Below are 23,592 nucleotides of genomic sequence, written 5' to 3'. Positions count from 1 at the left end.
CCACACGGATTTTTTTAAGGTTTTCTAACTTTCTAAACTACATATACTCTACCCGACTAGAATAACCACTGTGAAGAATGTGCATTCAAATTCTTTGAAAAGATTATTGAATCGTAGCTTTTCATACTAGCACTACTCGACGCTCTTCTAATTTGGAGCCGAAATTCATTCAAGAATATTTCAATTCCCTTTCCCTTTCGACCATCCTGCCACCCATTGATCTAAGAAACTGTGTTTATTGATGGCTGTTTGACATCTACTTAAAACTTGTTTCATCCTACAACTTATATCGAGTATGTTAGCTCTCAGTGTCTAAAACCATCCGCATATGTCGATTTGACGGATATCCCATTGTGTAAAACCTTTCATGTATATTAGTAGTTTGATTCTGTACTATTTAAGACTTAAATAATTTAAGATTGTTATTTGAGACTTCTACAAAATGAAAGACACATCACACATAATCAATAAAATTAAGAAAAACAAGCCACCTAGGCAACCTGAACATGAGCTAAACTTCTTGAATATCAAGTCGAGCTAGCTCAACTCATAGCCCGATCCTGAGTTTGCACTTACCGACTCGAATGACTCATTGAACATCCATAATTCTAGAAACCAAGCTATAGTTAGACAAAAGTCCGGTCATTGTTACAAAAACAACCAACCTTTTTTAAGGTTAACACCTACATGATACAGAAAACCAAACCATAGTTAGGCAAATCGTCCGATAATTATTCCACCTACATAATTCACACAAGGCCAAACTAGTCACATAATTCCTTCCTCGTTACCGACGCTACCATGGCACATCCACTTTTTTCTGGAACTCAATTTCATACCTCTCAACTTTCTCTTTCAAACCATCCACAACCCCACCAATCTTTCTATTACTTTCATATAATTCCACTAACCTCACCTCCAAAATCTTGATCTCATTCACATTCCGATTTTGTTCCTCTTTTGCCTCCACGTATCTTTTTGCATCTTCGGATTCAAATGCAAGGTTTGTGAGTGCACGTATCCTATCACGTAAAAACCCAACTTTCATTCCTATAAGTTCAAACGATTCCAGGGAACTATCCCACGCATCGAATTCTTCCTTTGTTGTGGTGAGTTTGCAGCTTCTTAACATATTTGCTATGTTTACGGTTTCACCAATCACACCTGCCACTAGCTTATTGTACAAGCCTTCACGAACACCATCGTGAAGAATTTCGTTTTTCACAACACAGAGATTGTAGTAACTCATACGGATTTCTTTTGAAAGCTCTGAGTCAATGCACTGTTTGTTGACTATGATGTGAAAGTCTTTGAAAGTTTTGGCAACTTTTAGTGAAAGATTCGGTTCGGGAAGACAGCCTTGAACTTGTGAGCCGACCACAGACCTTTTGTACTTCCTTTTAACCTTGGTTAATGGAACAGGACCCGAACTTGAACACTTTCTTCCTCTTGATTTAGAATGCGTCTTAACTATGGCTGTGTAGATGGGCCAAAATGGTTTCGGGTCAAACCAGTAATTATATGGTAAATGACGGGTCAAGTTGACCAAAAACGCCATTTGTCGCAACTCCCACGTTAAGAAAAACAATTTTGAATAATCCATTTTTTTTTTAATAAAACAGTTTTGGATGTTATAAACATTAAAATTCCCTTTGATCGACGTTTGACAATCTCGTTTGACCCATTTATATTTTATGTTTTGTTTTTTCACTTTACTCTTTTGACCCGTCAGACGTCAAACATAACCCAAATCGATCCATTTACAAGCAACGGATAGAAACTGAAACCTTTAGTAGCTTTAATGATCTTTGACAAACCTGGAGTTACGTGCTCCACAGGTGCATCCTGGCTTATAACCTTAACGGCATAGCATCCATCAACTTCTTTTGCATCGTTGGCCCTAACAACATAAACCTACAAATTGAAACCGATATTAAGTATAATATATATAAATATTCAAATTATCCATACCAGGTGTGGATCATGAATACAGAAAGTGTTCATCATAAAACCACACCCAATGCGTATTAAGGAGATAAGATGCATACGTAAAGAACGAGATTACAAGTTTACAACCTTAAATTTGGTGGATTCAACTAACTGGAAGATCAAGACATCTCCTTCAAGCAACTTGTGGTCAATTGCAAAGCTTCTCCACCCTCCACTAAGCCCAAACCTGTATGCAATGTATTTGACATTAGTCTGCCCTCCATTTTCATCTTCGATTACCATCAAAGAGTCAACTTTTGGTAAATACGTTCTGCAAAAACGCAACGGAAGGCCCTGCAACCCATGGTGTAAGTTGCCACATTTTGGTACATAAAGCCGATCTAAATCCAAAACATAAAAATACCAAATTACCATCCAAAAACAACTAACAACATGTGATTTGAGCATCGATTTCATAAAGCTAGGATACTCATTTCCAAGGGTCGCTTGTATCTCCCCTGCTCGAATCATGGTTTCCGAGGGTTGCACCGGAGCCTTAGAGTCTTTAGTTGCATTTTCTTTAACCAAACTGTATGTAAAACTAAATTAAAATATTAAAAATATACTCAACTAAAAGGATGAAACTTTCAAGACAAGCCGACCTCAAACTCGTTCTTGAAGGATCATGTTCCGCCTGTAAACCAAAAAATAATCCATTAGTTATCATTTTCTTTTCTATAAAAAATGAACCAAACTATGCATAAAATGATTAAAATCAACCAACACATTTAAATTCCAAATTTGGGGGGTTTATACATAGGGCCGGCTCAACATCTTTGGAGGCCTAAAACTAACAAAAATGTCGAGGCTTTTTTCTTTTCTTCTCATTATGCGTAGAGCGCTAGAGAGTCTACAAGAATTATAGAATATGAATGATATGCAGTAATAATAGATATGAAACGATCCTCCTTAGTTTATGGCCATCAATGAGTTACTGACTACTTTCAAAATCTCATAATACATAACTCCTATCTAAAACGGAGGCCCTACAAAACTGGAGGCCTAAAGCCATAGCCTTATTTAGGGGGTGTTTGACCTAGCTTATTTAATCATGCTTATAGCTTTTTTAGTTTTTTTTTTTACAAAATAAGCTTAGTTTGATGTTTGTTTTAGCTTTTTACGCTTATGCTTATAAGCTTATATAAGCTAATTTGAAGATTGTTTTTTAGCTTATTTGAAGAAGTTTATTTGTGTTAGGGTGTAAGTTACTCATTTGCCCTCAAATGATTGTGAATTAATAATTATTCAAGCAACTTATAACAAATTAAAGAATGATGGATTTAACAACTTATTATCAACTTATAGAATATAAGCTAATCCAAACACTTAAAGCTTATCAAATAATAGAAAATATAAGCCACTTTAAAATACAAGCATAAGCCAAAAAATAAAAGCTAGGCCAAACACCCTCTTAGTATACCCTCGAGACAGCCCTGTTTATACATCACAATATGTATAAGTATAACAAAATTAGAATAACAAACCTTATGCTTTGAAGTCAAGCGTTGCTGTTTCTTCTTCTTGGATTTAAAGGAAGCAAAGTCAAATCTGGCTGGCTTCAACCTTTTGCGTTTGCCCTAAAAGCACACCAGATCCAACTACCAATAACTCAAATTCTACTTGCAAAGTAATAATATATAGAGAATAGATACCGGTAATGCAACCGAAGGTGTTAACGGAGCAGGAGGCGAGGTTTTGGACATCAAAAGCTGAGCCACAGTCACATCGGTTACCGGTGATTTGGAGGCTTTCCGTTCGTAAGTGATTTGAAGATCGGGAGTTTGTTCGTTGTTGATCGGAGCTGAAGCCATCGGTCACCAGAGATTGTACTAGCAGCATTAGGTGAAGAACACCAGCACACAGTTGAACCTAACACACTTAATGTTGCTCGACATAATCAGGTAACTCAGTAAAACTAAATAAAAAGAAAAAAAAATAAAATAAAATCTCAATTTATAAAGTGACTTCATATATCCTTCACATATATTAGTTTACGGAAAAATTTTCAAAATAGTCCTTCTTAGAGAAAGAATATTTAAAATAGCCAATTTTTTTAAAAATTTTTTTTAGAATTTGAACTCTCCAAACGCATTGAGAAAAGATAAAAAAACGAGGGAAGCATGCCAAATTTTTAAAGAAAGTGAGGAGAGAGACCAGATTTTGAAAAATAATGAAGGGAAAGTCTGAATAATTTAGAAATCTTGGAGTAAAAGTTATTTCTAATAAACTTTTTTTTTCAAAAAACCGTCTTGAGAGACTGTTTTTTTATGTTTCTTACATTTTCCGTTCATATTTTCAAATTCTAGGAAAATGAGATTTTCAAATCTCGTCTCTCAAGACGAGATTCTACCACCACCCACCATTCGCCTTCTACCACCACCACTACCGCCACCATCCACCACCACGTACCACCCACCATCCACCCCCACCAACCATCATCCGCCACCACCATCCATCACCACCACCGTCGGACCTACCTAAACTATGCAGGAAACGGCGTTCCGTTCCCGTCTTTACCGCCAGATTTTAGCTCCGATGGTCCGTATTTATCGGAAAACAATCATTTTACTCATTTACCACCTCCGATTGGCGCCGATCAGAGCTTATCTGACGCCTTTTCGTTGCTTAATCTTTCTCCGGTGCCGTTTAACACTAACCCACCTCCGTTTTCCGGTCAGAAATGACAAGATCTATGTATTTAGAGTTCTTGAATTTATCCATTGCCTATCAATTAGCCATACTTTTTAGTCACTGATTACCCTGAATGTACGGGAGCTCCCAAGAACATATGAACAGTAATTCTAGAGAAAGAGATAAGAGAGCTTGGGAACACAAAGAAATATGAAGAGAGTTGCAGAATGGATGCTAAGTACTGTGATTTTAATGTGAGTTGTCATTTCTGTTAGTTCCCAGTGGGCAGTTTAGTTATCTTTTTGTGCTTTTTTAACAAGGATGATCAGTGAGAGTTTCAAGTTTCAATCAACATTTTACAGCTAATGATGGAACGCCGTTCCCGGCGTAGTTCAGGTGGGTCCGACGGTGGTGGTGGTGATGGACGGTGGTGGCGGACGATAGTGGTGGGTGGTAGGGGTGGATGGTGGTGGTGGCAAACGGTGGGTGGTGGTGGTGGTGGATGGTGGTAGAAGGCGAACAGTGGGTGGTGGTGGTAGAAACTCGTCTTAGAGAGACGAGATTTGAAAATCTTTTTTTCCTAGATTTGAAAATATGGACGGAAAAGGTAGGAAACATAAAAAAACAGTTTCTTAAGACGGTTTGTTGAGAAAAAAATTTATTAGAAATTTGAACTTTTACTCCAAGATTTTTAAATTATTTGAACTTTCCCTTCATTATTTTCCAAAATCTGGTCTCCCTCCTCACTTTCTTTAAAGATTTGGCCTACTCTCTTATTTTTTTTATCTTTCCCTAATGCGCATGAAGAATCCAAATTCTAAAAAACTATGCGGAAAAAAGGGCTATTTTAAGCATTTTCTCTTAAAAAAGGGCTATTTTGAAAAATTTTCCTTTGTTTAACCCTTAAAATCACAATTTTGGTAATAGTAAAATTATTTTACAACATTCTCAACCAATCTCCTAAAATAATATGAGAATAATTTATAATTTTATCTAAAATAAAAATGACTTGAATTTAAAGATGATATAGAAACTTAAGCTGACTTTTATAACTATAATCTGAACTTAAATATAAGATTTAGGTAGATATAATCTATATGATTTAACTTATATATAACAAATATATATTAATTATAATTAAATATCTTAATTTATGAAATATAAAAGGAAATGTGTTTTGATGGGAAAAATTTTGCTAGATGAAACATGGTGATGACTGATGACATGTGACACAATTATGTAGTTTAGTTAAACTTTGTTAGAAAGTTCAATTAACAAAGTTAGGGTGCAAGGTGAAACGGGTTAATAGTTTGTGTAAATTGCTGTAATTAGTGAGAAACTAAGTGAAACATTGCATTGTATTGATGAACCATCGCAACCCTTGACGGAGTAACCATTGAAGGGTATAAATACCTCCAACCACTAATGTTGTAATCATCTGTTCTTACAGAAATTCATAATACAAATTTGTTTTGTTAATTGATTGTTCATATATTGTTTATTTCAAATTCGTTTATTAATTCATCCTGCCAAAAAGGGGCCATCAAATTTTATGTAATATGCTGATATGAGAGAGGTTTGCACATGCGACTGAAGTTTCACAAACACCCATGTATCACCTCAAAACTTATTTCATTTCTTTTCTTATTGACATATTGGCACGTTTCACTTTGAGCCTTATGAAGAGATTCTTGCAGTTTAACAATTCTTTCTCTTAAACATATAACATCATCCACCTTCCCAACATTAGAATCTCTATGAATATAATGCACATGTATTGGTGAGTAGGGCCAACCAAACCGCTCCCGCTCGAACTCGCTCAGAGATTGGTCGTAAAATACTCGCTCGTTTTTCACTCGATTGTAAACGAGCCGCTCTGCTTGGTTCGGTTTGTAAACGAGCCAAGCAACGAGTAGAGGTCAGCTCGGTTCAGTTCAACTCAAATGTTTTTAATTTATTTTATATATAATTAGATAAGAACAAATATATAAATATATAGACAACACACATGAATATAAGTGTACAACTTTTTAAACATTTTAAAATTTTCCCAATTCCGTCAATTTTATAATTTTATTTATTCGCTTCAAGTTTTCAGAATACCAGAAGTTTGTACATGTTCATTATATCTTAATTCAAATTTATTTCTCAAAAAGATTTATAACCTATTACACGTTTGTCTAAAAACTACTAATATGTTTACAAAATATATTATTTACATCTTCAAACTTGTTTCTTATTGAAAATTTTAATGTGAAAAGGAAATAAATAATACTCGAAAATCGCTCGATGTTCGATCGGAAAATGCTCGATTCAATTTTGGCTCATTTCGATTTTCGCTTGGTTCTAATTTTAGCCGTTCGGTTCGGTTGTAAATGAGCCAAACAACGAGCAAACCTTCGCTCAGTTTAGCTCGGCTCATGAACAGCCCTATTGATGAATAACCATACAAGGCCTGAAATGGTGTGATTTTAATAGCGGCAAGGATAGGGCGATCTAGACCATGTACGAGGTGTGCAGCCGCAAGGATCTCGAAGGGCTCACAACTTTTAAAAATTGTCGCGAGAAAGTTTCCGGCTATTACCATGAAATTGCAGTGGCGATTGATTTGGAAGTTGGAACCAATAAAGATATATGGATTGCACATCTTATTAGGTGTTTAAATCAATTGTCTTTTATAAAATATCAATAAAGATGTTCTATTCTTTGTCCTTATACCAATTTTATTCATCTATTTACTATTCACCATGCCATTCTAAGTTTAACAAAAGTTTTATATTTTCTTTAACCTTCCATTATTGCTGTAAATTTTACCAATTTTAAATATATAAATAACCATTATATTCAAACTTAACTTTAAAAGTAAGTCTTTTATTTCACAAAGGATTTTTAACTTATTATATTTACTTTATTTAGTTAAGCTGATTAATTCTTTTCTTTTTTATATTTACAGAAAAACTATTATGATACGGTAACAAAGCTATTTTTTTTCATTATAACCTTCTTAAGTCTATATCTAGAGGCATATTACTTGTTTATAACTTCATAGTTTGGAGGGCCTATTTTTTTATTTTTTTAAGCACAGAGCCTGAATTTTTAAGGTTTTTCGGAGACGACTCTGGGCATGAAAATTGGTGTTATACCATCACTCAGCCATCGAGAGTCATTTATTCCAAGATGGTCTTTCTAATACCATACACCTAAGATAAGCTTCTAAACATCTATTTACTAATTTTGTTTGCCATCTGTTCGGGGGTGGTAAACTGGGGGACATATTCACAAAAATACCCTAAATTGCTAACTGGGGACAAACATATTCACAAAAATTCCCTAAATTCTTCAGAATTCTTTCCAAAGGTTACTAAGGAAAACAATATCTCTATGAGATGCTATAGTTGTAGGTCATCCGTGAACCTTTTAAACATTGTCAACAAGCTTGAGCAACTTCACTAGCTGTAAAAGGATGAGCTAAAGGCACAAAGTGTGCATATTTGGTAAGCCTGTCAACCACAACTAAATTAACGGTTTTACCTATGGACTTAGGAATACCAGTTATGAAATCCATACGAATGTCTGAGAAGACAAAAGCGTGTATGGGTAATGGCTGTAATTGCTCAAGACATGTAATTGTTTCAGATTTTACTTGTTGAAATATTACACAATCTTTAATGAATTGTCTCACTCCTTTTTTGACTGCTCTTTCGATTAAAATATACAATTCACTCTTTAATATATGGCATGTATTCCCGAATGGTGTCCTTAAGAATGGGATCTATACCAACCACCATTTTATGCCTCTCACTTACAGATTATCTTCCCAAATAAAGTGAGACACTGAACTCCCTATTGCGGTTGCTGTATTAACTATCAACTAATGCAAGATAGGATCATCTGCCCAAGTATAAGAGTAAGATTAAAAATAGTAATTCCATGCACTCTTGAAAGCGCATCAACAACTTTGTTTTCTACACCTTTATTATATTGGATCTTAAATGTAAAGTAGATACTGATTACGACAAAAGATAACTGTTAACTTGGTGGTCGCATATGATCACAATCTATTCATATGAATACATAAAAATGATGGTAATTATAAACCTGTAAGTCAATTATCTTCCACATCATTTCAAATATTTACAATAGAGAAACGTTGTAACGGTTCAATAATATCTAAACAATAATACAGTTCCTAATATAAGTTTAATACAAATTTACATCAACATAACACAATAAACATTAAGTTTGAAATTATGTAGCATAAGTTCAACATTGATTAGTCTATAAGTCATAATCGGGAGTTATTGAACACCAAACCCTTGTTCTCTAGGGCAACATAGTAAAAAATGTTATTCTTTCCATGTCTTATATATATATATATATATATAATACATAAGTCATGGGCAAATTAAGACACCTCTTTTTTAAGTAATTTACAACTTATAATGCATAATGTACACACTATATAGCATGTAAGATAAGGACAAACTTGTCCATTAAAAAAATATGCCTATAAATAGTTACAATATTACCCCCTTAACTTTACTCAGCTTTTGTAAATTTAAGAAATAGTTATAACTTTGGACATTCATCTTTACCAATGTATTTTTTTTAAATTTAATTATTAACCAACTTCCCACCAACGATTTTCTAGCGGCTGTAACTTTTTCATATGTTAATATTCTTTTAAGAAAATTACACCATAAAAATGAGCATTTTATTGTCTTTAATTTGGGTATGGTATTGCTATAGTTTATTCCAATTAAAATTAGGATGTTACGTATTGGTGTTCACAATTCGGTTTTAACAGCTTCTGAGTTAAGCAATAAGTCAAACCGTCGGTTCATATTTTTTCATTGAAAACCGAAACTGAATCGTTGAAAATTCAAATTGAATCGTTACTAATGGTTTGGTTTCACATATTGAGCTTCAATAATAAGTTCACCGACTGGCCCGGTTTTATATGGCCAATTTTAAGTATAAAGCATAAACCAAACTGTTTGCTATGGTTTGAACATTCTGAAACCAGCTGACCAAAAGTGATGATCGGTTTAAACGTTTTTAAGGTTTCAAACGAACCTTGAACATCCGTAATTTTTACATGATTACTAGAATTTTCGTTCTCCGCCGCATCGCACGACCATCCGTCTATACTATATATAATGTAGCACTCATGGGCAAATTAAGACACTAGGTTTTTAAGTAATTTACAATATTCAAAGCTTTATGTACACCCTATAAAGCATGTAGCATATGGGCAAAGTTGTCCACTACAAAATATGTTTACGTAAATTCAATTTGTTAGAAAATAGTTACAAAATTGGCCCTTAAACTTTACTAACCTTTTGTAAATTTAAGAAATTGTTATAACTTTACCCTTCATCTTTACTCATGTATTTGGCAGTTTTGTATATTTTCTTATTTTTCTTCTGTATCTCTAAATATATTATGTTTAAGGAAAAAACAGAGCTTACCGATGCATCGTACTTATTTTTGTCGACATTTTCATATAAAATTTATTCTATAATAAGGTACGGTTTATAATGTACAAGTCATTAAAGCATTATTGTACAATTCAAATATGTAACTATAAATCAATAAAATATTTAAACACATAAATATGCATTAAAGTATAACCTATGTTATGTTTTAGTTTATAAATTCTGAAGTTATAAATTTAGCCCTCCATTTATACAACTCACATTACAAAAACAAAGCAATAAAATAAACTCAAATTAATGTTGTACAAATTTGTAAAGGCTTTACAAAAAGTATGAAGGACAAACTTAAACCGTGGGCATAACCGTTAGCAACGGGTTTTCGTCAAAAACCAAAAACGACTGGCTAGAAGTTAATGGAAAAAATTAACCGTGAAATCAACCCATTGACCAGCTTGAACGGTTTTACGGTTTTAAATCAAACAACGAACACCCATAAACTTGTTACATGATTACCAAGGTATGTGTTTCCCGCTGCATCGCCCGGGCACCCGTCTAGTGTATATATATATATATATATATATATATATATATATAGGATTAGGTTCATTTCAGAAGTGTTTCTTATTACGAAAAGTGCGAGAAGAGATTCTAACCAATCATATGATTTCTTTTGTATTTTCTGATTATTTATATACAATGGTATATTAGTAAAATATAAAGTGTTTTGTTTTGTAACTCATGCCCATTAATGGTTTAATAATTAATGATAAATTACTAGCAAATGGTAAGTTACAAATTATTATTATTGTTGTTATTATTATTATTATTATTTCATCTAAAATTTGAACCATTATAATCTATTTGATCTAAGATCATTTTATTCTAAAACATGGCTAATCATCATCATCATCATCACTTGATCTCAAATGTGATTTTTTCCCATTTGATTTTAATCAACTAATATAATGTAAGCTTATCTATGTAATGCATATATAGCTAAGTAATGCGATGTAAGCACGCTTTAAAACGTTGTGTAGTTATAATTAATGTAGTGTAGACATATCTAATATAGTGTAGGCAAAATTAATATAATGTAGCACAGTTTTCAAATGTTGTGTAGTCATAACTAATATAGTGTAGTGTCGGCACACTTTCAAATATTGTGTACTCATAACTAATGTAGTGTAGGTACGTATAGTTTGACTGTTTGTATCTAGACAATGACGTATGTTTGTACATGGGTATGCATGTACCTACGTATTTAGGTGTACGTTGGTGTGATAGTATGTATGTACGTAAGTGTTTAGGTATGTACGTCTATAGTTAGGAGGGATGTATGTGCGTAGTTGTAAAGTTTCATATGTACAGGGTTTTATATAGGTATGACTATGTGTAAGTACATATGTGTCCCGGTATGTACCTGGGTTATTCGGTAGGCATGTATCGATGTATGTAGTATGTACGTACGAACATAAGTATGTATGCATGTATGTACATTTTTAATATCCAAATAAACACCTTTAATTATTATATTTTCATTTTAAATTCCTGTGTAACATCCAAATAAACAGTGACTGCGTGAAATGAAAAAAAGATTAAATTCCGGTGTAAATATCCAAATAAAACACTTTGTTAAATATTATTTTGTCATCATTTTAGCATAAAATTTATTGAAAACAAGTTGTATCTAAAAATAAAAATTTTATATTATGTACCTGCAAAAAATAAAACACATTAAATGTTTAATAGCCGTTTCTTTTTGTTAGCTACACACTAATGACTTCTTTGCCCTTGTAAGCAATTAACATCTGGTAACAAATTCTTGATATTTACTAAATTGCCATGGTGTAACATAAACCATTGATTTGTGTAATCAATGGTTGAGATTTACTTCTCGCTATAATATCACTTTTCGCAGGATCCATCCCCTATATATATATAGGATGAGTATCATTAAAAAACTCTTAAATTATTTAAGAACTCTAAAGAACTCATAATAACTAACATTTTTTATAAAACTTTTTGTATGTTAATATTATTTTAGTGTAGTTTTATCACTTTTTATATTTATATATATGATTACAATTATACATATTAGTTTTTATGCATATCTAATTTTCTTTTACACATATGAAAGTTTGTGATTACATAAATTTTACATACATGTAAACTTGTGATTTATATATGTAAATAAAAAATTTACATATCAAATATGATAAAACTAATCTCAAATAATGCTATTATATAAAAAAATTAAAAAAATATTTGGTTTTAAGAGTTCCTAAAAGTTCTTAACGTTTTCTAAGTTCTTAAATGAAACTAACTATATATATATATATATATATATATATATATATATTGCATTTTAATGTTATTTATTGTAAGAGAGTTAATTATATACTTAAGGTTTGATGATGAAAGGGTTTCACAAATAAATGAGATGTTTTAACCCGGTTTAAAAGTTATCTGGGTTTGGTGAAACTCATGACCCGTTTATTTTGTTACTATAAAATTGTTTATAAATAATTTCTTTTTAAAAAAATCATATATTAATTTTTAGTGTATCCCTGTTTTATAGTATTTTTATATCAAATATTTAGGGAGATTAATTTTTAATTTAACGAGATGTTATAACCCGTTTAAGGGCTATCTGGGTTTAGTAAGACCCATATCCATGAATTCGGATCAAACACATGAGATACCTTCATTTACAAATAAAGCAATTTGATGGCTTGAAAAATGTAGGGAACAATCAGAGAATTTTTAAAGGTTTCGTTTATGTATAAAGGTTTTAGCCCCTGTGTTACAGGGGTTTTATTTAGGTTTTTGTTTTTAATCGTTTTGCTATTTTTATATTTTGTAATGATTTTTCTATTTTTTAGCATAACTTTGTTTTAATTTGATATGTATATAGTAGTTTGTTACGTTAATTATATTTATTTAGCGTTAGGTCTATTTCAATTGAGATGTGTAGATTTCTTAGATTTTTAACGAATGAGCATGAACGAACACGAATATGCTGATTTTTTTAAAATGAACAAACATGAACACAAATATTTGTTTTATGAAAAGCGGACAATTATGTAGGTTATGATGGTGGTTGATACATGAGTGGGGAGGTTGACAATGGTGGGTGGTAATCATAAGTAAACCGATAATAGAGAGGATAGAACTGATGCTGGAGGTGAATCCGCTAATGTGTCAGGTGAGGTCATACCACCAAAACGGCATACTTGAAACGACAACCCGCTGAAACCGCACTAAAGCTTTGAAAGAGACGTTCCCCTCATCCTTAAAGTAAAGACGGTTACCACGTCTTTCATTAAGGGAAGGCGCTGACTAGCCCTGCTCAATAAGGATGTAGGGTCTCTTGAGCGCTTCATTGAGCATTTTGATTTCCTATCCCGTCCTTACGCTACGCTATCCATAACCATAAGGTTGACCTATAGCCCTCTCTTCTCTCTCTTTGTCCACGCGAAGATTCCCCTTGGTCATGTAATAGAAGAAAAATGGGAAGACCTCCCAGTTGGACCCAGACTGCGATGGTAGTGAATGTGGCCTCAGCTCCCACAAATGCAGGCTCCCAAAGCCTTAGACTGAGATAGTACCACAAAGCAGGGGTTAGGGAATATGTAGATGAGAGAAATTATATTAAGGTTTGATGTTAAAAGGATTTCACAAATAAATGAGATCTTATAACCCATTTAAGGGTCATCCTGGTTTGGTGAGACCCATGACCCGTGAAAATTATTGTTTGATAATTAAGGAGTTTCACAAATAATTGAGGTGTTATAACCCGTTTAAGAATTATCCGGGTTTGGTGAGACCCATGACCCGCGAAAATTATTATTTGATGATGAAAGCTTTTATAAATAAATAAGATGTTATAACCCGTTTAAGGATTATTTGGGTTTGGTAAGACCCATACCCATGAATTCGGGTCAAACGCATAAGAAACCACCATTCAGGAATGAAGCAATCTGGTGGCCCGAGAGGGGGTGGGGAGCAACCACATCGCGACAAATAGGATTTTTATATAGTCAATTATATATATAGATATTATATATATATATGTATATATGTTTGTGTGTGTGCTTGTTATTAGTTTATCACCTTTTATTTCTATAAGGAAATGATCGAAGATGTAGCATATCCAATTCAACCCCTCGCGAGACAGAACACCCAATCATAGCCTCTTTTAAATAAGGCCATCATGATGGAAAGAAATATACCATCATGCTTGCTGATTTGATTCAAGATGATCAAACAGACCCATTAATACTAAGCCTGTTGTGGTCAAACTAAAATGGAAGCAAAAAGATTATGGTGAAGCTGACCTTCTAGCAAGTAGACAAGGCCATATGTTCGAGTTTCCACCCAGTTGATCCTAATGATAGCGATGTGTGGTTTACCTATGATCCTCTCAAAATTGATAGTCAAGATGAAGGCATGGATCAGTTCAATGGGGAAGATGGTAATAGACACCCAATATGCGTTCTCTTCATAACCCTTTTTTGACAAAGGGAGATGTTGGGGATCAACATATTTTCATACCTCGATGGACTATCTGCAATGAAGATTTGTTTACTGATCCTTATGTTTCCCATTAAGTTGTACGCAATCTTAGATGGAAGTTGGGCGAAGATTTGTTTACTGATCGTGTTTCATAGATGGAAGTTGGGCGAATTCTCGATGAGGTCTATCAACATTACGTTCGACGAGTTGGGTTAATTTCTCAGGCTGATGACAAGCTAGTTTCATGCAAGAGTAACGCTAACCAGATCATGTAAATGGCTTTAGTTTTGGAAGCTCACCACAAAGATGATTTAACAATTATGGACAAGATGAATTCAGAGAATTTAATTCGAGAAAATGAGTTGCTGAGTCAAGTGAAGTTATTTCAAGAGCGGCGTGAAAGGATAAGCCAGGATCGTGTTGCCCTGGATGAGGAAAGAAAATTTTTAATATGGAGAGGGAGAAGTTTAGAGCTAAAAACGTGGAGTTAAAGGGTAAGGCCGTTGAAGATCATAGTTGGTTGATAAAGAAGGGATTTTACCATGCATTTGGTAACTTGCGCAGCAACATGGATTTTTTGAGTCTGCTTTCCGTTGTTCTGTCAAGTATTTGTTAGTCGGGCTTCCAGGAGGGTCTTGAGGAAGGATATGCCGCCTCTTCTATCCAGATTCCCTTTGTATCTATCAAGGGGTATAACCTTGAGGCGAAGCAAAAGTTTGAGGCCATTGTCGAATCCTTGGAGAATATATGCTTTCCTTATCTGGCTGCCCCTGTTGATTGTGTTGACAAACCTCTATCTATGCTAAAAATGTTAAAGCTTGAGATATTAAATAAGCGGCTCCTACCCAATCAATTGCGGACAAGAGTTGTAGTGCACAAACAAACCCGACTAGCATAAGCGTTGAAACAACTACTCCCTCTTCTCTAACTATAGATATTCCTAATTTGAATAGATGGGATATGGTTGGGGAAGATCTTGTTAATAAACTTATTTAGAAAGCCGATGCTAAAGGTTCTTGGCCAAGGAGGATGATATTGATAGAGGCGTTGAAGGTTCGGCACAGTTTTAGGAAGGGAGTGGCCTTCTCCTTTAAATGTATGTTTTACTAACAATTATCGTATAATTTTTCATAATGGCTCATGAACTATATAATTGTTAATTAAACTTTAAACCGATTACTCATGATTTACATTAGTGAGCCAATAATCTTTCTTTGGATATGTCAGTGCCAATTTTAGTTCTCGGCATCCACTTTTTTTAAAGCTGATATACATCGATAGCCGTGGCAGGCTGTTTTATGAATACGCATGTCAGCCTAACCTATTTAGACGCCTAACCCAAAATCCAAAATTAATGCCCTTGTTGGAAGTTTATTGTTATCAACTATTCTCGTTTATTCATTTTGGGCATCAGGTCTAGGCAAATTGCTTTTAATCCAGATAGGCATATGGTTGTATGATATTCCTAACGAAACAATGAGTGAAACTAAATCAGATAAAATGACAAGTAATCATGCCTCATTATAGAAAACATCAAATGCATACCTAAAGTTAAAAGTAGAATAACATATACTAGATTTATTCTCATATAGACGTAATCTCAAAACGGATTAACACAATTAAGCAAGTTAATTGTGCACATAAATGTTCGATACATATTTGGATGTGCAAAGTAGAAAAACATATTTTTCCTTCTTATTTCCCAATATAATCAACAGATAGATCCAATAAACCATCAAATAGAATCCATTCACCTATGCATGATAGAAGACTGTAAACAAGCTGAATAGCAAATTTTGGACAAAGTTAGCAAATTTTGGACAAAGTTAACAAAATTTTATGGGCAAGATGCATTATGAGCATTTAATTTGAGAGAATGAGTTGTTGAGTCAATTGAAGGTGTTTCAAGAGGAGCGTGAAACGATAATCCAAGATCATGTTGCCCTGGATGAGGAGAGAAAAAGTTTTGACATGGAGAGGGAGGAGTTTAGAGCTGAAAATACGGAGTTAAAGGAAAAGGCCATTGAAGTTGGTAGTTGGCTGATAAAGGAGGGTTTTTACCATGCATTTGGTAACTTGCGCCACAACAGTATGGATTTTTGGAGGTCAGCTTGCGGCTGTTCTGGAAAGCATTCGTAAGGTGGGCTTCCTAGAGGGTCTTGAGGCATGCTATGCCGCCTCTTCTGGCCAGATTCCCTTTGTGTCTGTCAAGGGTTATGACGCTGAGACCAATCAAAAGTTTGAGGCCAATGTCAAGGCCTTCGAGAATATGCCAGTTCCTTATTTGACTACCCTTACTTATTGTGTTGATAAGCCTCTATCTGTACTTCATATGTTAAAGCCTGAGATCTTGAAGGAGGTGGCTCCTAGCGGGTTAATTGCTGGCAAAAGCTGGAGTAGACAAACAAACCCAGCTAGCATAAGCGTTGTAACAGGTACTCCCTTTTTTGTAATTTTAAAGATTCCTTATTTAAGTGCAGGGAATATGCTTGAGGAAGATCTCACTAATAAGTTTATTTAGAAATCCAATGATGAAGGTGTTTGCCCATGGATGATGATGCTTATGGAGGTGTTGAAAGTTCAAAGTAGGTTTAGGATGGAAATGCCTATCTCCTTTAGGTGTATGTTTTATAAACAATTACCATATAATTTTAAATAATGGCTCATGAACTATATAATTTTTATGATAAACTCTAAAACTGATTACTCATGAATTACATTAGTGGGCCAATAATATTTTTTTAGATATCTCACTGCCAATTTTAGTTCTCAGCTTCCATTGGGTTTAATGCTCATATTTATAGATGGACGTGGCATGTTGTTTTATGATTTCATATATATTCATGACATATTGAGAACCCTAAATGATATGTCATGTCTATCGATGGATATAAGCATTAGACCGCAATGGATGCTGAGAACTAAAATTGGAAGTGATATACCAAAAAGAAAAAGATTATTGGCTCACTCATGCGGTTCATGAGTAATTGGTTTTAGAGTTTATCATAAACATTAATATAGTTCAGGAGCCAGTATTTAAATTTATACGGTAATTGTCTATAAAACACACATCTAAAGGAGAATGGCATTCCCTTCCAAAACCTACGCTAAACTTTCAACACCTCTTAAGCATCTTAGTCCTTGGCCACACACCTTTAGCATTGGGTTTCTAAATTATTTTTATTAGTGGGAACTTCCCGAACCATATTTCGGGTATCCAAATCAACAATCTTTAAAGTTACAAAAACGGAGTACAAGTTACAACACTTATGCTAACTAGGTTTGTTTTTCCAGTCCAGCTTTTGGTAGCAACTCATGACCTTGTATCCACCTTCTTCAAGATATCAGGCTTTGATATGGGCTAAATTATATACATATTATTATGAATATTTCCTACACTTTTGAGCTAGTTTTAATTAAATATAGGTCTCAAGTGGTTATAAATAAAATGTTAAAGGTTTTAAGAGTCATCGAGCTGAAATGGGTAAATTGTGTCAACAACAATAATTATTGATTGGTTTATTTTATTTGCTGATTTTGTTGACAAGAGCTCCATACTTGATCGTTTAATTAATATTCTAGTTTTCACATAATACCAAGTTAATATAAAGAAAAAAGTTGAGTGCATGAGCTAAATTGACAATAATTGCATATCACGTGGACTTGGGTTGAATTATAAAGAATGATTTGAAGTTTGCTTCATACTTATTTATTTACTTTATTTTTAATTTGATAATAAGACATAGATGTGATGCGTGGACTCCCAACAAAGTAATTATATTACTGGGCTTGGGCTACACACATCAAAAAGAAAAGAAAAGTCGGTTCGTGGAATTATAAAAAGAGGCAGAAGGGTTTTAATATATATACAATTTCTTTGAGAGCCCCTACGAGCAGAAGTCAAAAACAGAAGTTGGGCAGCCGGCTACGAACAGAAGAGTTCAACGAAAACCAAAAATTGCAAGGAGGGGAGAAAGAGAAAGTCTTTTGTTCAACCAGTTAGCATCCGGGTTCAACACCTATTCATCCAAACGTCTTTATTATTCGGTTTGAATCCATTATTTTCGTCATGAATTTATTGTTTGAACCTATTTATTATCTTTTGTTCTTGAGTATGGTTGTTGGCTAAACCCTTAAACTGCCTAGGTTATGATGAACCTACTTTGATGTTTTGATTTGACTTGGGATTATTTATCGTTATGGTTTTTATGTTTTAGTAAAAGATTTATTTATATTAAATTGATGCATATGGATGCTTAGGATTGTTTGATGAGTTTTGTTCCATAGCTTTCCTTGATTATTGTTTGTCATATGATAGGTTGCTACTAGATCAATTACTTTGTGTTCTTGATTATTTTATGATTGATGTCATGATAAGATCATAGGAATAATATTGTCAAATAAACCTAAGTGTGCTGCTAACCTAAATCTGTAAAGTGCTAGGTTATTGATAGATCATTATTATTTAATCTTGCTAGATTTAGTTCTTCATAAGTAGTCCGTCCAGGGTTGATTATTTATTATTGTCTATTAAATCAATTAAACATTTTGAATTGCCTTTGATTTCCGCGCTGTAAGGTAGGATTTCATTATAAAGGAACTAGATCATAATTAATTAGGTGACCGTAAGAAAACTTGATTTTTAATACTGGTGTTCGTTAAAACTTGTTAGAAACCCATAGGTGTCTCTTGAGAAGGGTCAGGGGTCATGTTCGGGTTTTCTTTTAAGTGTCTATTTTACGATCTCAGTCCATAACTAAATATTTTCCCGGTTAATTCATAACTGAAATTTAGGGGATTCTAGCCTAGGTAGTTTTCTTATCACCATATTATTTAAATCAAACTTTTGCTTTCGTTGAAATTACTTGTTTTCTTAATTAGTTTTTAATTATAGTATTAAATTAGTATTTTAAATAAAAACCCCCGAACAAATATAATTAATAAGTCGTGTTTTGTAGTCGAGTCTAATTAGCTAATAAACGTAATTTAAAGAGTCTCGTGGGTTCGATATCCGGACTTACTTAGCTTTACTAGAGTCGATCGGTTCACTTGCCGGTTAGTAGTTTAGTCGAGTTTTAGAGAGTCTAGAGTATTACTTAGTGTTTATTTTTAATTAATTTAGTTAATAAATATTAAACTACTTTTAGCACATCAGGCTTTAACATTTTCAGCACCGATAGAGGCTTGTCAACACAATCAGCAAGGAAAGTTAAATAAGGAAAGGATATATTCTCGGAGGCCTTGACATAGGCCACAAACTTTTACTTGGTCTTAAGGCCATGCCCTTGACATGCAAAAAAGGGAATTTGGCTAGAAGAGGTGGCATAGGCGGCCTCAAGACCATTCTAGAATCCCACCTTACGAATGCTTTCTAGAACAGCAGCAAGTGACCTACAAAATTCCTTGCTCGTGTGGCGTAAGTTACCAAATGCATGGTAAAAACCCTCCTTTATCAACCAATTACCATCTTCAATGGCGTTTGCTTGCAACTTCGTATTTTCAGCTCTGAACTTCTCCCTCTCCGTATCAAAATTTTTCCTCTCCTCATCCAAGGCAACTTGATCCTAGCTTATCCTTTCACGCTCCTCTTGAAACATTTTCAGTTGACTCAACAACTTATTTTTTTGAATTAATGCTCTGAATATGTCTTGCCCATAAAATTTTGTTAACTTTATTTAAAATTTGACTTTGTCCAAATTTTATGTGCTTTTCCACATACATGTTTCTTTTTACGCTATTCAACTTCTTACATTCTTCTATGAATCTATAAGTAAATTGATGCTATTTAATGAGTTATTGGATCTCTTTATTGATTAAATTTAGGAAATAAGAAGGAAAGATAGTTTCTTTTCTTTCTTTTTTTTTATATAAGTTGGACTTCCAAAAATTTATCCGAAATTTATGTGCCCAATTAACTAGCTTAGTTGTGTTATTCTGTTTTGAGAACACTTCTATACGACTATAAATCTAGGATTTGTTATTCTACTTTAAATTCAGGTATGTATTTGATGTATGCCATAATGAGGCCTGACTAGTTGTCAAGTTATCTGATTTTAGTTTAATTCATTGTTTCATTACGAATATCTTACAATCAACTGCCTTTTTTGATTAAATGAGATCGCCCTAAACCTAGTGACTCAACATGAATAAACGAGAAAATCTTATAGCAATAAACTTCAAAAGGGCCTTAATTATGGATTTCGTTTTAGGCGTCACAATAGGACTTGCCGATATATGAAAACCTAAAACAGCCTGCCGCGTCATTTGATGAACATGAGCATTTAACCACAATGGATGTCGAGAACTAAAATTGGTAGTGAGATATCCAAAGAATGATTATAGGCTCACTAATGTGGTTCATGAGTAATCGACTTCAGAGTTTATCATAAACATTTAATATAGTTTATGGGCCATTATTCAAAATTATACTATAGTTGTTTATAAAACATATATTGTAAAGGAGAAGGGAATTCCCTTTCAAAACCAACATCGAATTTTACACACCTCCATCAGCATCATTATCCTTAGGCAAACACCTTTAGCATTGGCTTTATAAATAATTTTATCAGTGAGATCTTCCTCAACCACATTCCATGTATTCAAATTGTGAGTCTTTGAAGTTACAGAAAAGGGAGTTCCTATTCCAACGCTTATGCTAGCCGGGTTTGTTTCTCCACTCCATAAGTTTATCAGTGAGATCTTCCTCAACCACATTCCATGTATTCAAATTGTGAATCTTTGAAGTTACAAAAAAGGGAGTTCCTATTCCAGCGCTTATGCTAGCCGGGTTTGTTTCTCCACTCCAACTCTTGCTGACAGTTGATCGAGTAGGAGCCACCCTTTTAAAGATCTCAGGCTTTAATACTTTCAGCACAAATAAGGCTTGTTAGCACAATCAGCAAGCACAACCAGATAAGGAAGGGACATATTCTCAAAGGCCTCGACATTGGTCTCAGGTACCCTTTGACAGATACACAAGGTATCTTCCTAGAAGAGGCGGCATGGCCAGCCTCAAGACCCTTGACAGATACACAAGGTATCTTCCTAGAAGAGGCGGCATGGCCCGCCTCAAGACCCTCCTGGCAGCCTGCCTCAAGTGGCCTCAAAACTCCATGTTGCAGGGCAAGTTAGTAAATGCATGGAAAAAAACCCTCCTTTATCAGCCAACTACGATTTTCAATGGCCTTGGCCTTCAACTCCATATTTTCAAATCTGAACTTCTCCCTCTCGACATCAAAAAGTCTCCTCTCCTCACCTAGGGCAACACGATCCTGGCTTATCCTTTCACGTTCCTCTTGAAGCACCTTCAAGTGATTTAACAACTCATTTTCTTGAATTAAATGCTCTGATTGCATTTTTCCCATAATTGTTAAATCATCTTTATGGCTACCTTCCAAAAAGAAGCCCTATTCTAGGGCCTGGTCAGCGTTACTCTTGCATGAAACTAGTTTGTCAGTAGTTGTCGAGCATAATGTATATAGATATCATTGAGAATTCACACAACTTCTATCTAGGAAACACGAAGACCCTCATGAAGAGGAGAAAGATTGCGAACAGCTTAATGGAAAATGTGAGGATTAATAAACATATCTTCGTTATGGACTATCCATCGAGGTATGAAAATCTATTGATCCCCAACATTTCCCTTCAGCAAAAAAGGACCAGGTAAAGAACGCATAATCGAGTGTCCATTACTATCCTCCCCATTGAACCGGTCCTCACCTTCATGTTGATTATCAAATTAATTGTGAGAGAATCATAGATAAACCGCGCATCTCTGTCTTTAGGATCAATCGGGGTGGAAACACGAACATATGGCTTAGTATTCTTGTGAGAAGATACAACTTCACTATAATCTTTTTGCTTCCTTTTCAGTCAAACCACAACAGTCTCAGGGTTAACGGGTCTGGTTGATCGTCTAGAATAATATCAGCAAGCATGAAGGTATATATCTTCGCATCATGATGGCATTGTTTAAAAGAGTCTATGATGGGTTGTCCCCCTCTCACAGGGTTGAATTGGATATTCCACATCTCCGATCATCTCCTCAGTGGTCATTTTAAGCAAACTTGTTTATGTGGAAAGTCAAAGAACATAAACTAACAATAAAAGTGTGCGCCTACACACATGCGCTATGTGTGTGTGTATAGTAAATGATCCAATACAATAATCCCTTATCCTACATTACATACGCGACATTCTAAAGCGTTGATTTCAAAAAAACAGGCTAACCCTAAGATCGCAATTGGTCGCCATCCACCTCTGCTCCATTGATTCCGTCCATCGCTGAAACCATCATCCACCGTCGTGAGATAATCACCATCGCTTTTTGTTCACAGGTTTTTTTAGCTATTTGATAAGAACTGAAATTGTAGCCAATTGATCAGTTAAACTTTGAAATTGATCAAATTAATCATCAATTTGAAGCTTCAATTGGTCAATTTTGACTTTGACTGACGGGGTTTAACCTTGAACGTTTTATGTTTAAACCTTGAAAGTATTATGCTTAAACCTGGAACGTTTTAGGTTTTAACCTTCAACGATGTTTTAGAGTTTAGCCTCAAACGTTTTAGGGCTTAACCTCAAACGTTTTAAGGTTTGGAATTTGAGTTGAGAGTACTTGTTTTTTTTAATCTTGAATGTGATTTGCGTACCTAATTTACGTTAAACGATTATTGTGCGTTAACTCACCCTTATATATATATATATATATATATGTATATATATATAGGGGAGGGATCTTTTAAAAACCATGTTGAGTTGTAAGAATTTAAGAACTCAATTTTATGCCACACATTTAATTAGATGGATTGGAATATGTGGTTGAGATTAAATCTAACAAAAAAGTCAAAGTAGGAGAGAGAATAAAGATGTAAGTGGTTACACTAACTTTTACGTCCGTTACACATGTGTAAAATGTCGGCTCGGTGTGTAAAAAATTTTGTAATTTTTTTACGTGTATGTAACTTACATATAATACGCATGTGTAAAAAAAATTCAAAAAAAAATCGTTACACTG

General features: G+C 34.1%; 1 protein-coding gene across 1 annotated transcript; it reads right to left on the bottom strand.

Annotated features, from left to right (window-relative positions):
- Positions 1-784: 784 nt before the first annotated feature.
- LOC143531847 (B3 domain-containing protein Os01g0234100-like) lies at positions 785-3,818 on the bottom strand. Its single transcript, XM_077027055.1, has 7 exons — positions 3,642-3,818; positions 3,474-3,566; positions 2,592-2,623; positions 2,362-2,518; positions 2,077-2,283; positions 1,818-1,914; positions 785-1,476 (listed from the first exon to the last, which is right to left on the bottom strand). The coding sequence occupies exons 1-7, from the start codon at positions 3,798-3,800 to the stop codon at positions 797-799; spliced, it is 1,425 nt and encodes a 474-aa protein (XP_076883170.1). The 5' UTR covers positions 3,801-3,818; the 3' UTR covers positions 785-796.
- Between the last annotated feature and the right edge of the window lie 19,774 nt (positions 3,819-23,592).

Source organism: Bidens hawaiensis, unplaced genomic scaffold (assembly GCF_021521415.1).
Source record: "Bidens hawaiensis isolate Kalapana, Puna unplaced genomic scaffold, B.hawaiensis_p1.1 tig00009272_1, whole genome shotgun sequence".
NCBI classification, from domain to species: domain Eukaryota; kingdom Viridiplantae; phylum Streptophyta; class Magnoliopsida; order Asterales; family Asteraceae; genus Bidens; species Bidens hawaiensis.
The sequence above is the reverse complement of the archived record's forward strand: the minus strand, read 5'-3'. Positions and strand labels throughout refer to the sequence as shown.

Coding starts and splice junctions, on each gene's coding strand:
- LOC143531847 (XM_077027055.1), bottom strand. CDS start 3,800: ATGGCTTCAGCTCCGATCAACAACGAACAAACTCCCGATCTTCAAATC. Junction 2,519..2,591: donor CCTTCAAGAACGAGTTTGAG/GTCGGCTTGTCT, acceptor TTTTACATACAG/TTTGGTTAAAGAAAATGCAA. Junction 1,915..2,076: donor TTGAATCCACCAAATTTAAG/GTTGTAAACTTG, acceptor TTCAATTTGTAG/GTTTATGTTGTTAGGGCCAA.